Source organism: Aspergillus chevalieri, chromosome 6, assembly GCF_016861735.1.
Source record: "Aspergillus chevalieri M1 DNA, chromosome 6, nearly complete sequence".
Classification (NCBI taxonomy): domain Eukaryota; kingdom Fungi; phylum Ascomycota; class Eurotiomycetes; order Eurotiales; family Aspergillaceae; genus Aspergillus; species Aspergillus chevalieri.
The window spans coordinates 193,899-210,389 of NC_057367.1; the positions used below are offsets into that span (position 1 = coordinate 193,899).

Below are 16,491 nucleotides of genomic sequence, written 5' to 3' on the forward strand. Positions count from 1 at the left end.
CTTGGTAGTAAGCCATTGTTAACTACCTATACCTCTCTGGTATTCATGCAGGTCAATGGAAGAGTCCGGCTCATCGTCGATAATCAGGCCAGAGTCCGGAGGGGTGAGTAGCTTTCAGATGAGCGTTCGCTAAACGAAAGGAATCAACCAATTCTTTCACATAATCGGCTTGATAAAGGTAGATTCGATCTCCTGGCATTTCCACGTCCATGCCGAGGAAATACTTGATATCATCGAGTATCTTGAGTTCATACTCGCTTTTCAGGGTGTCAATAACCCATTGAGCATCCTCAGAGCGCTCAGCAACTATCATGAAGTCATCAACATGAGATGTCAAATACACGTTCTTCTTTTCACGATGAATGAAGAGACCGTGGTCATATTGGGAACGGTTGAGGCCTACATGCTTCAAATAGGCAGACAGGGTGTCATACCATATCCTCGCTGCAGGGATAAGTCCATAGAGAGAGTGTTTGAGCTTGCAAACTAGCTTAGTTCCCTCCTCAAATTTCGTCGGCTGACGCATATAAATAGTATCTTTGAGCTTCCCATTTAAGAAGACAACTGCCACATCCACACGTCCATCCTTTCCATGCGGCAGCAGCGAAAAGCAAACGAATAGTATGTGGCTGACGACCAGGGCGTATGTGTAGTAATCATACTCAAGCTGATTCTTATCAATCAGATTGCCTCTTATCACCCATCGGGCTTTGCAAAAACAGTCATCTGATGGATCGATAGGCAGGTACATATCGGGCATTCTGGACGATGAATTCATCGCCGAAAGGCAACTGGATAGTTCCTACATCCATCACGGGATTGTTTGATTCGTTCGGTAAGTTAACTTTGCTTGAATTCCCCAGAAGGAAACTGAAGAATAGGGATCGATCATGGGGGATTGTCCAGGCAGTAACAGTATCCAATACCCATTCTTCATCCGCTATAGTGAGCTCATTGGCATTTACCGAGTTGGCAGTACCATTTGATTGACTTCGCTGTTGATCATCTTCCGCCGGGCGTTTGTTAGGGTATTTGGTTCAACATTTAGCCTCCAGGTGGCATCTTTTCTTGCAATACGGGCATAGAGGTAGGGAGCTCTTGCCTGATTTGGAGAATCGCTTAGGCTAACTATCAGGTTCCTTAGCCTTACCCTTGTCGGTTATCGATTTTTCTCGTGAAATCGGTGATCGCAAGGGATCTTGCCGAAAAACGGTGAATTTCGCAGGAGAATAATTGCCTGAAGTTGGCGTCCGTGTCTGAGCTTTCATACTCAGAAAGAACTTCTCGCACATTGAGCGTGTGAACATCCTTATGGCGAGAATTATTGAATAATGTGTTGATGATTGGCTGCATAAAGCCTCGATTGGCTTCACCAAGGATCAAAAGCACAATATCATGATAAATCTCGCTCGCTGAATAGTTACTATTCAGCAGGGTGTTCGACGTATCAAGTAAATGTTTGAGCACGTCCATGTTGGTGTTTGGAGAAGGCATTGCCAATAGTTCCTTATGGCGCAGAAGTCGACGTTCTGCATTGACATGCTGTATATTCCATGGAGATGCCGGCCGATGGCATCTACAGAGGGCATCGTTTGGAGGGCATGATGACTATGATGGCTAGGGATTGTACTGACCATTCGGGAAAATAAAAGATCAGAGCGGGCTCGCCATTTAGCTAGCTCAATCCGGTCCATGCTAGGGGAACTGTCTAGCTGCAGTAAGGCTCTAGCTCCTATTGTTTGAGCGTCCCGACCTATCACGCTTTCAAGTGTTTTCTAAAATCTCATAAGGAGGATAATGGAAAAGTGCCAACTGACACTGTTACAACCAGAACAGGCGTAAATAACCGATATTTACGAATCTGAATCAGCGAGATATACATGACATGACAGCCTGAATGTAGTTAATTTAGCGAGAATTGTGCAAATGCGGATACCATGCGGATATCCGCATCCTATCCGCGCGGACTTGGTTTGGGATTTGGATACCTGAGTCATATCCATATCCGTGCGGATTTGGATGTGGATACCAAAATGGTATTCGCGGATGAGGATATGTCGCAGTCTAGACTTGTACTTGAATGTTTCACCCGACGCAAAATTATTATCTTTGTGGACGCCGTTGATGAGTGTAGAGATCAAGACCGAGATCATCTTATCGGCATCTTTCACAGACTCAAGGGTAAAGCACAAATAAGACTGGATAAGCCGAGAGTTTGTTTAACTTGCCGTCTCTATCCAGATAGTCAAATTGATGGAGATTTCATTATCCGCCTTGAGGAGTAAAATCGACATGATATCCAAATTTTATTGAGCAGGAATTACGTCTGCCTGATGGAATAGAATCCGCCATGAACAATTTCAAACATATCCACCAGATCAAAGCAGGAAGAAAGACCTAGGTCCTCAACTAACCGTCCTTGGCTAACATGGTTGGTACCTCTTCGTTAAGCTAGTCCTCTCCATAGACCTCATTAGTCCGGAACAAATCGACTCCCGGTTTTCTTTGAGTTACGATTCGAGAGAACCCGTTTCAATATCTTTCCACTGTCACGGGCTCGGTCTAGTAGATATAGTGTTTTGCTTTTCACGCCGATCAACTGAATGAATTTCACTGAACAACACTAATTGTAGGTTTTTATCCCCTATTTCTTAGACTAACTGGCTATTCAATAATTACAAGTTGCTGCAACGGCCCACACGATAAATTCAAACTCCACGCTCCTGGCACCACCGCGCCACCTCCTTGGCCAATTTCTCCCTCTGGTCGCGCACAAGCTCCATCATAGGCTCGACCTGCTTCCGGTGCGAGGCAATCAGATCTTCCTTGCCGTTCACAATGGTCACGCCGTCCTTTGGCGCGAGGTACGTATCATAGATAGTGACCATGAGGTCCATGACAGCTGAGAGCTGGTTTGGGAGCCACTAAAGGTTTACCTTGGTTAGTGAATGTTGAAACCTAGGGATGTGATAACTAACAGTCACAATGGGACTTCCACCGGTAGCAGTCGGGTGCGGCGTCCGGCGAATAATGTACTCGCGGGCAAAGAGCCAGTGGCGCCAACGAAAGCTGCGAACGTGGTTGAGCGTCTTGAGGAAGAGCACCGCAGTCTCGGAGTCTTCGACAGCATATTTCTGTACACCAATTTCTTCGGCCTTCTCACGGATGTAGGTCAGGAACTCGCGGTGGGGACGGGGGCGGTACGCGCGGAACTCATGGAGGATCTTGGTCAGGGGGGTCTCGGGCATGGGGATCTGGCAGAGGTGGTCGAGGAGAGGAATCTTGATTGGTTAGCCGGGATGTAGATATTAGGTTGTGACTGTGTAACTTACAATGCTGTCGTTAGCGCCGCTCTCGCCGCGGAAGGAGAGGGGCTGGTTGTCCTCGACGCCGTCGTAGATCACGCCGTTGGGGAACATCGATTGGTTGGTGATGCCAAAGATGAAGACCCGGAAGGAGAGGTACTCCTCTGGCTTGGAGTTTCCCCACATGTCTGTTGAGAGTGAGCTTGGGTCAGTTGTGGCAGTGTTGCTGTAGCATACCTTCCATGGATGCCTCGATCTTCTCCATGGTGCGCAGGATGTCACGGAAGCCATCGTTGATCTCATCGCGATCGCCGTGCTGCTCGATGGTGTCGATCACCTTGAGAACGCCGGCGACGAGAGCACCAGTCTCCTTGACCATATCGACGTGGGTCAGGATAAAGCCGGCCTCGGAACTCTTGGGGTCAAGCCCACGCTCAAAGCCACGGACCAGACGGAGGTTAGAGTACTCGCTCAGACCCTTGGAGTGGTCGGCGAGGGTATAGTTGAAGAGAGCATATGAGGCAGCATAGGACATGAAAGGAGGGACATCTAGACTATATGAAGAGGTTAGATGTGCTATGACAAGATGATGTATGTCAATGTGAAGTGGGTGCGTAAGACTGGACTGCACCAAGGAGTTTAGATGCTTACATCTGAGCAGCACGATACATGGGACGAGCAATAGCCTTGGGCAAGACTTGCCGGCCAAGGCCGTATCCTCCATCCGGGTTCTTTCTCCAATTCTCCCAGCAAGGCTCAAGGAGGTACGACGAGGCCACGAAGGTGTAGTCCCGGAAGACGGCAGCCATGGTGAACTTGTCATACGAGCCATCAGGCAGGACGAGCTTCTCGATCTCATCAGTCAGGTCAACACTGAGCTCACGCTCGACCGCAGGGCCGAACTCGTACGTCGCCAGCAGACCGGGCTTGCCATCGAGTCTGAGGACGGGCATGCGCTCCACCAAAGACTGAAGGGTCTTGAAGGCCTCGGGGAGCTCAGTTGGGGCAGTCTGGTAAGGCATGAAGCCAGTGGAGGTGGTGATGGTGAAGGGGTCGAGAGCATGAGAAACCTGGGAGGGGACATCATGGATGTGAGGGAACTTGGTCAGGGTAGTGGGAGAGGGGTAGGGCACTTGGGTTCGGGTCATGATGACGGTGGAAGACGAATGACAGGCGTATGGGGCACCAAGGTGATAGAAGATCAAGTATAAGGACGATGAGGTGTTGCACAGGTGGGAAAGTAGAGGTATCAGACCAAGACTAAGGTGGGAGACCAAGTCCGGAACCTAGGGAGCGGGCCAAAAAATAAGAAAAAAGAATTCCAGGAGCCTTGAAAGATAAAAAGGAGAATAAGACACTCGAGCTTTGGGCGGGTGAGGAGGCGGTTCTTATAATACTCAGAGGCCGGTATCAATTCCGGCCTCATATCCACCATTGCGAAAGAGAACGCAACAAAGCGTGGGTCCGGTAGATTGGACATTTGACTGTGCCTAAGGGGTCTGGGTATGTCTGAGAAGGATATTAGTACTTCTTCTCAGGATACAAGAAGATCAAAAGAAGATTTTCATCATCATTCTTCATCTCTAGATGCTCTATACAAACGCCCAGCGGAGGAGGGCAGTGAGCAGTCACGGGGCCGCGCTAAGCCTATTTCAGCAACGGACAAGAGAGCAGCTTAACATCCACTTTGCGCAGCTGTGCTCTTACTTGAAGGATCCATTGGAGGCCCTCGTATCTCCAAAGAAATGCTTCAACCATAAAATTGAAATATCATGGTCAAATTGATATGGTTTTCACCATCATACCAGTCTCCTAGCCACTATAATCCACTCAATGTCAAGTCTTGGCTCTTTTACCCCGCATTTTAATTGGCTATGGCCCGTCAATTTGACTTTGTTAGCGTTACGAGGCCGGAATTCAGCCGGCCTCCGATTGTGGCCGACCACGTTGGGTACATCGGGCGGATCCGGTTCACGTGTTCTTGGCATGGCATTCTGCATTGATGAGAGTTGGAGCGGATCAATAGTCGGACCGATTAGAGAGACTGCCGAATCCTCTATATGCATGCCACTGTGCCGTATTTCAGATAGACAAGCACTCACACCACCACATTTTATTGGAGAGAAGGGAAATCATGAATACCTGGAGTTCGGGAGAGACTCGACGACGGCAAGACTAGGTTGAAGATCAGCACTTAGTGGGGGTCTAAGATGGGGGAGAAAGTTATATCTGCTTGGGGATTGTTGAAGGATAAGAAGGCGAATGAGTTTTGGGAGACTTGGTCTGTCTCGCTCGACCAGACCAAGTAGGATTCCATATATTCTCAAGGCGATTTCTATGTATCAATCACGTTCAATAATCTGAAGCATTGTGGATTGAGAAAATGTGGTGCAACAATGGCACAGCTTCGTTCTGCTAGGAAAAGCTTTTCGACTGTAATGGTGCATAGTTGACACCTGCATATTCAAATCCAGTTACTGAAAACTCAGCTCTATAGACAGCTGAATACTTTGTAAGTGTGGCTGGCTGAATATGACGAGTTGACATCGGCTCTAACCGTCCTTGAGTTTATCTGACTTGAACATGACGGCTTCAGAAAAGACTGCGCTATTGAACGTATGGGGTTTACGTCGAGAACCATGGAATGTAATTAGTTAATGTGATTAGTTAAATGGTATGTGCCACAGGCTCGGAACAGTGTCACGAGTCGGACTAGTAGATATTAACGAAAAGATATTCCTATTTAGACTATTGTAGCCATCGACGAGAATATCGAATCTGGGGAAGAAGAAGAAAAGGGAATCTATCTAGGTGATGGGCGGTCTTTATAAACATCTGTGCGATGAGGCTTAAGCCCTTGTTTGCTCAGATTGCTTGTATGGCTTCGTTTGACATGTTGGCGCTGTTTGTATAGCGTTGAGCCGTCACAGCTATCTAGTGTGTGCAAGGGTTTCAAGCGATACTCAGTGAATGTCCTATGCCAAACAGGCCAAAGTAATCAAACATGCTATACAGCTAGCGAGTGTTCATGTTCTGTGACAGACTGTACTTTCTGGGGTGCGGATTGTGCAGTCAAGGTTGTTTCCTTTCCAGTCTCTAGTAAAATGTGACAGCTAGCAGTGACTGACACCTGCAAACACGGCAAACAGTGGCTATGGATGCCAATGCTTGCAAACACTGTCTATTGAGCGAATAGGGCTACAACCCCGTAGGTGACTGTATATTGATATATTCCTTGATTCTGTGAGATGGCTTCTTTCCTTCCTCTTCTTCCTCTCCAGATGCGATATTCTCGTTATATAGATGTCTAATTTAGATAGGAATATCATTCATTATTATTACGAGAACGAGCCTGTGACAGCTAGAGTGACGTATTATCTACAGTATTGGACTGTGAACTGTAAATATCCAGTAATAATAGAGAAAGGCGGTACTAGTATTAAACAAGCGCCAACTCAATATACGCTTGCAGATATGGTGAGGAGGGAAAGGGAAAAATGGATTGATAAAAAAAATGGGTGGGGTTTGAAGGCGATGGCGAGCTATCCGGAATTGGTACCTGTATTGTATGAGAACCTATCTAAGCCATAATATAATAATTTTGCTAGATCCTGGATTGGCATTTGGACTAGAAAAATCCCTCTCGTCAAGAAGCGATAAAAGATCCGCTCCAACCAGTATTCTAATATTATGATGGTCAAAGAAATTTTGCTGACCGAAAGCGGGATACGAACCGCAGTCATAGTATTGGCTCGATAAATCCCGCGGCCAAACCGCCGACATCTGACAGCCTTCGACAGATTTTATTACCAGGATCACAGAACTGAATCTCTGATTATTCTTGTTGTGCTCTAACTTATCGCAAGCAACACAGGCATCCAACTTACTTGAAGTTCAGTGATACACTGCTTTGCTTACTGCTGGAACTATATACTTTTGTCGATCTCGATATACTTGGCATTCTGTCTCCCTTACGCGGGCAGTCATGTGGAAGCCACCTCTGAATTCCATCACTTTGCATTGTTCGTTTCACATTTTTTTTTGACAGCGATAGCCTCAAAACTGATTCCATTCGTTGGCCAGATGCATATATCATATCATGCGGTATTTTGGGACTCATCGTCCTCTATCCTTATGGCAATCTGAAGGCGATTGACGCCTATTTCTTTGGCGTCAGCGCATCTACGGAATCAGGCTTGAATACGTAAGGCTCTCCCATGGATCAGACACAAGATGTGCAATGGGCTCACGAAAAGGCCATTTGAAGCGTTGGTGTGAAAGCGTTGAAGATCTACCAACAAATTTTCATTTATATCATACCGATTATAACGAACTTGATGTGTATCAACATCATCGTCGTCGCGGTTCGTCTGTATTGGCTTGAGAAGCGATTGAAACATATAGGTGACGCGCCTTTTTCGCTCCGATAACCGATGTCATACTTACTGTACGTCTATCCAATAGCACCTGCCGTCCTCTCTGCAAAACCCCAATCGGTTAGGTTGAAAGACAACAAGTACGATCAAGAGGCGCAAGCTGGCAAGCTCGAGGATTCGATCCCAGAGCAAGAAACAGACCATACACCGAATCAGCGTTACATGAATATGGAAAGGCACGACTCCACAGCCAGGTAAGTGGATTTTGCGATATACCCAATTTGATGGAAAGCCAATGATCTGTCTTTGCTGCAGCGAGGAGAATCGTTTCCGATCCTAAGATGATGGTAGAGCGGAATACAGTGGTTTCGAAGATAGAAGTATTTCCTTTGCCAACGGCAACAAGGCCCTGCACATCCCTTCTCCCCGCGAACGCGATAATGGTAACATTTACTGTCCTATTGGGTAATGGGCACCTGGTTAACAAAATGACAGGTCAACCCATACAAGAAGTCGGTGAGGATTCAATTACCTATGGTTCGTGATTTTGGTTACCACCTAGGCTCTGGCAAGGAAAGTGACTGACGGATAACTAAGACGATGACACGAGATCCGAGGTAGCCCGACGCGGATGGAGGGATATCGCAAGCAATACAACTGGAATCTCGCTCGAATATGGTGCTTGTTCCATGTTTGTGATCGGGAGACAACCAAGCAAGCAAGGACCGCGGATTCAGAGAGTTGTTTCCCTCTCAAAGGATTCCAATCTTCCAGGCCTCTCTTCACAAGCGTCTGTCGGTCGAAATTCTCAGTTTTTCAACCTCACTGCTGAAGACAGAAAAACTCTTGGTGGTATTGAATACCGCGCGCTGAAGGTGCTGCTAAGGATCGTAATCGGTAAGAATCCAAAAACAACCGTGGTAAAACAGCAGGTGGTAGTTGACCCTGGAAATAGGGTATCTCGTTGGGCTTCATCTACTTGGTATAATTTGCCTGGTCCCCTGGATCCTCCATGCGGACCCCAAGTACAGGAACTATCTTGAGGAATGTGACAAGGAAGTGTCTGGTGGTACGTTTCATTTTAGAATACCGTGTTTTCGTAACTGGCATGCTGACAACAACAAGGCTTTTTGTTCGGCTCAAACAATGGTTGACAACCTCGGTTTTACTCTTACTCCAGACTCGATAGTATCGTTTCAAGATGCCACCTGGCCGATGCTGCTGATGAGCTTTCTTGCATTTGCTGGAAATACTCTCTATCCCTGCTTTCTACGTCTTGCCATTTGGACCATAAGCAAATGTACCCCACGGGATTCTTCTCTGAAGGAGCCACTGCATTATCTCCTCAAATATCCACGCCGCTGCTATGTATTACTTTTCCCCAGCAAGCCAACTTGGATTCTCTTTGGAATTATCTTTCTCCTGAACGCTGTGGATGTCCTTTTGATTGTTGTTCTCGACCTCAACAATCCGGCGGTGACTAATCTCCCTGGCGGGCCAAGGGTACTGGCAGCAATATTCCAGGCGGCCTCATCTCGGCACACAGGAACGGCGACATTCAATCTCGCCGACGTCAATCCAGCGGTCCAGTTCAGTCTATTGGTCATGATGTACATAGCAATCTTTCCGATCGCCATTAGCATTCGTGCCTCCAACACGTATGAAGAAAGGACGCTGGGTGTGTTTTCGAGGGACTCTGATCTTGACGAGGAGAATGGTGCGAAGTACATCATCTCACATGTGCGGAAACAACTCAGCTTCGACCTTTGGTACATCTTCCTTGGGATCTTTTGCATTTGCATTTCCGAGTCAGACCGGATCGTGCATGATACGGTGCGTCCACCTTTCCACTCCCTGTTTTAACAAATATTAGTCGTTGATCAGTCCTTTCCTGTGTTCGCAATATTCTTCGAGGTTGTCTCGGCATAGTAAGTTATTTTGCACTGACCAGCAGGGAGGTTCAAATGTAGTGGAACACTGACATATTTCTAGTGGCAATGTTGGCCTCAGTCTTGGTTATCCCACCGTTCTCACTTCCCTAAGTGGACAATTCAACACTTTCAGCATAGTCGTGATCTGTCTCATGATGATCCGAGGCCGCCATCGTGGACTTCCATACCAACTCGATCGGGCGATCCTACTCCCAAGTGAGCGACTTATTGGCGACGATAGACTCGACCAGGCGTCCATTACTGTTGACAGTCCAGCATGCGTGATCAACAACTGAAGGTCAACAGATACTACGCAGAGTAGTATGTTGTTCCCACAGGGATGTTCACTTTCGAAGACAGTGGTGTTTTCTTGACAGCATAAAGTGATTTGACAATATGCGGTAATCCGGCATCTTTCTTGCTCAGCGATATATGCACTGTTGGAGCTTTGTATTCTCAGTCTTCTAACGTAAGCCACCACCGGGCAGCTCCGAATTCTGCGAATGATCCACCATACCACCCCTTAACATCTATCTATTCTCATCTACATCATGGATGGCCTGTTTCAAGAATGTCGAATTCAATCGGCAATAGATGCCTTCAAAAAAGACCAATTTAAAACAAAAGCTGCTTTGGCTTCTGATATCCCTCAAACAACAGCACAGTCCCTGTAACCAGGATCACTCCCTACTCCCGCCCAGGATATCCCCCAGAACTGAAGAGACTACGCAACAATGTTAACCGCACACGGCGCTGGGCTGCCTCTGGCCAGGAGGAAGATATCAAGGCATTCCATCAGGCCAAACACAAACTAGGCTGAGAAACCACTAAATTGAGCCGGAACAACCACCATAGCCGCGTGGAGGATGCAACTGAGTCAATGGAGGGTTTCTGGAAACTGGCTCGTTGGGCACGCCGCCGTGGAGGTGTCAAACCAACCTACACACCAACTCTTCATGCAGGGAACCAAACATATGACACTCCACAAAGAAAAGCACAGGCGCTGCGGGAGACTTTATTTCCCCCACCCCCTGAAGCGGATCTCTCAGACATCCCTGACTATGAATACCCTGAACCACTACAGATGCATACCATTACAGAGAAAGAGGTCTGTCAGGCAGTCCGGTGAGCTGCACCAAACAAGGCCCCCAGTCCTGATGGTATACCGAATCTGACATTACACCGCGCACTAGCCATCCCAGCCTTCCTAAGTCATCTCACTAATCTGTTCAACGCCTGCTTGCAGTTGGGATACTGCCCAGAGCACTTCCGAAAGTCAACTACAGTGGTATTACAGAAGCCTGGGAAACCTGATTATACAGACCCAAAGGCATACAGACCAATAACACTGCTTAACACTATTGGAAAAGCATTAGAAGCAGTTATTGCAACCCGCATAAGCTACATGGTTGAAGCATACAATCTCCTACCACAGACCCATGTTGGTGGCCGCAGATGGAGATCATGTGAACATGCTATTCATTTCCTGCTGGAACAAGTCCATGCATCTTGGCGTTCTGGTGCATTGGTAGCCACATTGCTTACCCTAGAGATTAGCGGTGCATTTGATAATGCAGCACATAAACAGATTTAATCCACAACTTCCGGAAACGAAGGGTCCCAAGCAGTGCTGTCAACTGGATAGCGAGCTTCCTACACTACTGTATTACAGATATTGTACTGATGGAGGGAGCAACAGGCCAGTTTACCACAGATACAGGCATACCCCAAGGCTCACCTCTCTCTCCAATTCTCTACCTGTTCTACAATGCAGACCTAATCGACCAAATACATGAGGCTTACCCTGGAAAAGCTATGGTGACTGGCTACATTGATGATATATGCATACTTGTCTGGAGCCAGGCCGCTGCCGCTAACTGCCGACGTCTTGAGCAAATACATAAAATAGCAGAACAATGGGAAGCTCAACATGCCTCCAAGTTTGCACCAGCAAAATATGGTCTGATACATCTATGGCGGAAGGTCCGAGGTGTTCCTAGACCCTTGAGCTCAACCAATGCTTCAGTCAAAGTGCAAGGGGTAGAGGTTAAGCCAGTGCCTACCCTTCGCTACCTTGGTGTCCAGTTAGACCAGCATCTCACTGGCATGAAGCAAATTGAACACACCCAAGTTAAAGCAACTGAAATGATAGCAGCATTGAGATACGCCGCTCTGGCCAACGACCAGCACCAAGGAATGCACAGGAGCGACGCATGCAATTGGTCACCAGCCCAGACCATAACCCCCTGGCATATCAACTAGAACGATGGGGACGGGGATGTTACAGACCTTGCCGTATCAGCCTCACGTGATGATACAGGGTTAGGATGGAATCATTGGATAACAGTTGATGGTGGATATGCAGGAAGGAACAAGGATCAATTTGATATTTGGCAGACCTATCACGTGATCACCAGCGTATCCGGGATACGCCAAGAACTTATCATGGCTATGAAGAGAACATATCAACGACACGCTCGGAGCGTATCGAGGATCAGACCCGAGCATATCATGGATACGACCAGGAAGGATATATAAGGACACTCATTCATGTACTTAGCTTAGTTCTTCGCGATCAATTTTCAAGTCTTACAGCATTGGTTACCTTCTAGTTTCTGACTCGTCCGCACTTAACCAACAACCCAGTATACGTACTCGGTTGGCCTTGTTTCTCTATTCGTTACCTTTATCGTTTCTACTTGTTGACTATCTTACGGAGCCTGGAGGGGGCGATATACCCATCAACGCATACGACATACCGAACCGGACCCGGAGGGGCATTGAGCATACAATTACTTGGAAGACACTTAGGGTAAGTGTCCAGTCTCGAAATATAACTAACTAGAACCCTAGGTACGATACGAGAGAAGCCAGGTTGTGACAGGGGAATTGCGATCTCAGAACAGGCTGAAGGTAATACACCCACATGCGACCCCACCATGGTGGTCAGGTCTGGAATCTCATAAATGGTGCACCCGGTCTTAATGCATAATCTCTCCACTTTCCGAGAGTTCCAGGCAGGTCTCCAGATACATCTCTTGGTCAGTGATTTGCAATGCTGGACTATCTAAAGTATTGTTCCTGCAGAGACCAACTGCGCGGCAATCCCTGCAAGAAGTAGGGAATTATGTACTCCGTAGATTCAAAGGTTCGCCAATAAGCATATGAGCTTGCAATGAGATAATTCAATTCTGGGCATCACTAGTTGCGTACTCATTGTCTTTAAATAGACGATAAAACGATGCCTTAGCGAAAGAAGGCATGAGTCCTGTTTGCTCATTGATAACATTCTCCGCCTGCTGCACCACCCATTCCCCGTTTTCTCATCTCATTGGGGGACGCCCTATTCCGTCTTGTTTTCAGTCCGGGGGACTGCTCGTAATCACCAGTTTGAGATGGGAAAACAGATCTACCCTTTTGAGTCTCGAAGACTGAAGGTGAGCTGCTGGTACCAGCTTCAACAAAGTCAGAGTCACTGGCCGGAACTCCAAAACGATTGCTATAGCGCTTATCGGCCAGATGCCGAAGAGCTCCTTCCGTCATTGAGCCGACCAACTGTGCTGCATTGCCCTTCGACATAGCTTTCTTGATATCAAATAGGTCCGCTAAAGTAGTCACCACCACTTGATCACTGTCATCTTCGGCAACTACCTCTCCGATTCTGTATATCTTCTGATGTGAAACTTCGCTGGCCATCTTGCATACCTCGAGGCACTGTTTTGAAATATGGATGTCTTCCTGTAATCCCAATCGCTCGTCGTCATTTTTATCCTTATTCAGCACCAGAGACTGTAGACGCTTCTGAAGGAGGAGGATGGTCTCCGCAAAGCCATTTTGATTTTCGTCCAGAGCTCGACGTGTCAGCAGCTGCGCTTCAAAGCAACTTTCCGTATCCCTTTCAGCAGCTGCGTTTTGGCACGGCTCTTGCAATAGAGATGATTCTCGACTTGTCAATGATTCGATATAAGACTTTGCGTCTTCACATATACGAAGACATTGTTGGGTCACTTCTCTCTCATCCTTCAGATTGATGTCTATGTCTGAGGTTTTGGTTTTTTCAATGGCGAATCGCGCCATTTTCTCATCAATCCGCTGTAAATGAAGCTCAAGATCATATGCCGTGTCCTGGATCATCTCATTGTACTCCTGAAGAACTTGGTGGGAGACCTTGGAGGTGTGTCTTAGGGAAAGAAGTCAGCAGAGCCTGTAGTAGACAAGGAATTGCAACCTACATAGTAATTGTGCCTAGACCGACTGAGATCGTTGACTTATACCCCGCGATGGTGTCTATGAATTCATTGATACTGCCTCTCATAAATTCCATCTTTGCCCAATCTCGAAAGCCTGTCGTTGATTTTCCACTGAAGACCTTCATCGACTGTTCAAACTCGCGGCATACCTGGGTGCACCGTTTAATAGGATTTTGAAGAAGCGCCACCATTGACGTCTCAGAATTGATCACTTGTGCCAGCGACTCCATAATATTGGCGAGGTCCTCAAGCTCATTTTGGAGTCTGTGTAAAGTTTTGTCGCGCTCTTTGAATCGTTTGACAGTTTCATGCAGCGACCTGGTCGACTGCACAGCAGCAGTAACAACGGCCAGCACTGAGGCCGTGATGCTCAATGGATCCATTTTCGACGTGGTACAGTCGAAGAAATAAATGGCAAAATAAATGGCAATAATAAATGCTCCCAGTTAAGGACAAGGGTGGCTACAAGTCCAAATACCAGTCTCAAGTTCCGCTACTGCTCTATGAGACACATCTGATTGGCCGAAGTTAGCGCCCGGGCTGCATTGTTGTCAACTCGGTACTGATTATTCTCATGCAAGATGGCATGTGCGCGCGCCTTGCATGCGTCTACCACGAGTTTGCATGGATGCCCCTGGCAATGGGTTTGCAATCGTGACAATGAACGGGATGACGGGTGTGACACAAGATGTCCGCTATCCAGACCTGCGGTGAAGATGCTTTGTTCCAAGACAAAGATAGCAGATCATTTCATACAATATCTTACTATTGTATCGTGTGCTGTATTCTCCCCTGCTGAATGGGTATATCTGAGAACAGCGTTGGCAGGAAAAGTGAACATTGCGGGGCTGAAATCATGATGTGCTATTCTATTCTGGGTTAGACTGAACTTAGTTATATTATTCGCTCATTACAAGTCAACCTAAGTGAAACCATGGCCCTCCGCAGGGTCTTTGGCGCCCTACGGGATCAGAATTTATTATCAGCCGCTATGACTTGATGGGTCGTAGTCAAAGCCTTGTTGAGGCGGTTTAGATGACGATTCCAATCCCCTTTTCATTTGGCCTCGTTCTCTTATGCATAGCTCATCCTTGTGCTAACAATGAAATATGCTGAAATCCGGGAACGTTCAACCTGGCTGCTCAGTTGTAAATTTCAACTGTAAGACTTCACCAAGACTTCACTTCACCAAGAGGGAGAATGGATTGATACCCACAAGGCTCCACTTAAGGCCAGTGCGGATGCCGAACCGTTTGGGTTCGCGGCAGAATATCTGACTGATTGTGACCAAACAGTTCAGCAGATAGTATTTTGAATTGCATCATAATAAGGCAACTATGTACATTGTTTGGGAATCACGAACTGACGATGGTTAGCTGGGCGTACGCGGGCCGAAACTTACTGTAGTTGGTGCCATGGGCTCAGGCGCTCGGCTTTAAAGTCTGCGACACTCAAGGAAGCGGCTATTTATTCCACCCAAGATTGCGGAGATCTGATTGGAAGAAAATGCCATCATTAAGAGTTGATCGCCGCTATCTTTCTTAGTCAAAAGTATAGCAGAAATACCAAGGCTTTCAAGGCTTGCATAAACTTGCATCAGTTGTTGAAGAAGCCTGAAACTCATTTTGAACCATTTCATATCTCTTGTCTCTTTCTTGCTCTTCTTTCACTCTCTGAAGTGCAAAATGCATGAAGAGCGCTTAATTGCAACTTGAGGTGATGGGGGAAAGTTCCAAATGTCAGACGGCTTTGCCAGAATCAGTATGGGCTGATGATGCCTATCAACAGCAGCATAGTGTTAAATTCCTTACTGGGCGAGATAATTTATATCGCTTCGGAATTCCAGGAGTCGCTCCTTTGAAGATTGCGCTATCAAGCAGCTCATGGTATCCATAGAAAAGTCAAAAACGGAGTCAGCTAGAGAACTTTTTGATGTAATATTGTAGTCAATCGAGTGAATGGGTTTACACAGCAGACATACCAGAGTTAGTATCTTCTGCTATTGCATGATCATTGTATCGAACACAGAGCTGTTGGATGTAATGTGAAATTATGCATCTTATGATTTACTTTGAACCCTCAATATGGTGATATGTTAGATCTATCCCATTTATTTTCAAGTATAGTGTTCGACTACCCGACAACAAATCTGGAGCCTCCGAGACTCTAGAATTCGGTATTGCAGGTGGTTTACTGCCAGACAACATACCCTGCCTGGCATGCCGCCTACGGCATGTATGATTAGGATGATAATCGTAGATATCAATTGATCCAGCCTTGACGGCATCATCTGGTTAGTTGCTGATGAGAATCGAGGTGATATCTGGCGGATTGATAGTTAGCCTGATTAGCGAGCTAGCGATCTCTTTAGAAGAGGCCACCACTGCCATGTGTTAGTTAGTCAAGCACTCTTTTCACTATCACGGTGGTGATTAGATAGTCAATATCATGTATTTTTTTTTTTTTTTTTTGAAAATGTCACGAGCTCAGAATAGTAGATAATAACGAAATGATATTCCTATCTAACTATTGTAGCCATCGACGAGAATATCGAATCTGAAGAGGAAAAGAAAAGAAGAAGAGTCTATTTACACAAAGAAGTCTTATATATGGTTGTGTGTGGCCTCGC

The 16,491-nt window shown here is 46.6% G+C and overlaps 4 protein-coding genes across 4 annotated transcripts; 2 read left to right on the forward strand and 2 right to left on the reverse strand.

The window, feature by feature from the left end:
• Nucleotides 1-2,708: 2,708 nt before the first annotated feature.
• ACHE_60068A (uncharacterized protein) lies at nucleotides 2,709-4,453 on the reverse strand (the record flags this gene model as incomplete). The annotated part of the gene is made up of 5 exons (XM_043281202.1): nucleotides 2,709-2,924; nucleotides 2,979-3,281; nucleotides 3,333-3,493; nucleotides 3,543-3,859; nucleotides 3,957-4,453. The coding sequence occupies 5 exons, from the start codon at nucleotides 4,451-4,453 to the stop codon at nucleotides 2,709-2,711; spliced, it is 1,494 nt and encodes a 497-aa protein (XP_043138704.1).
• Nucleotides 4,454-7,290: 2,837 nt separating this feature from the next.
• On the forward strand, nucleotides 7,291-8,021 carry ACHE_60069S (uncharacterized protein; the record flags this gene model as incomplete). Its single annotated transcript, XM_043281203.1, has 5 exons — nucleotides 7,291-7,327; nucleotides 7,389-7,509; nucleotides 7,573-7,709; nucleotides 7,770-7,935; nucleotides 7,997-8,021. 5 exons carry the CDS (start codon nucleotides 7,291-7,293, stop codon nucleotides 8,019-8,021), a joined length of 486 nt encoding a protein of 161 aa, XP_043138705.1.
• Nucleotides 8,022-8,370: 349 nt separating this feature from the next.
• Nucleotides 8,371-8,835, forward strand: ACHE_60070S (uncharacterized protein; the record flags this gene model as incomplete). The annotated part of the gene is made up of 3 exons (XM_043281204.1): nucleotides 8,371-8,578; nucleotides 8,637-8,750; nucleotides 8,807-8,835. 3 exons carry the CDS (start codon nucleotides 8,371-8,373, stop codon nucleotides 8,833-8,835), a joined length of 351 nt encoding a protein of 116 aa, XP_043138706.1.
• A 4,053-nt stretch (nucleotides 8,836-12,888) lies between these two features.
• Nucleotides 12,889-14,245, reverse strand: ACHE_60071A (uncharacterized protein; the record flags this gene model as incomplete). The annotated part of the gene is made up of 2 exons (XM_043281205.1): nucleotides 12,889-13,792; nucleotides 13,845-14,245. 2 exons carry the CDS (start codon nucleotides 14,243-14,245, stop codon nucleotides 12,889-12,891), a joined length of 1,305 nt encoding a protein of 434 aa, XP_043138707.1.
• Nucleotides 14,246-16,491: the final 2,246 nt, after the last annotated feature.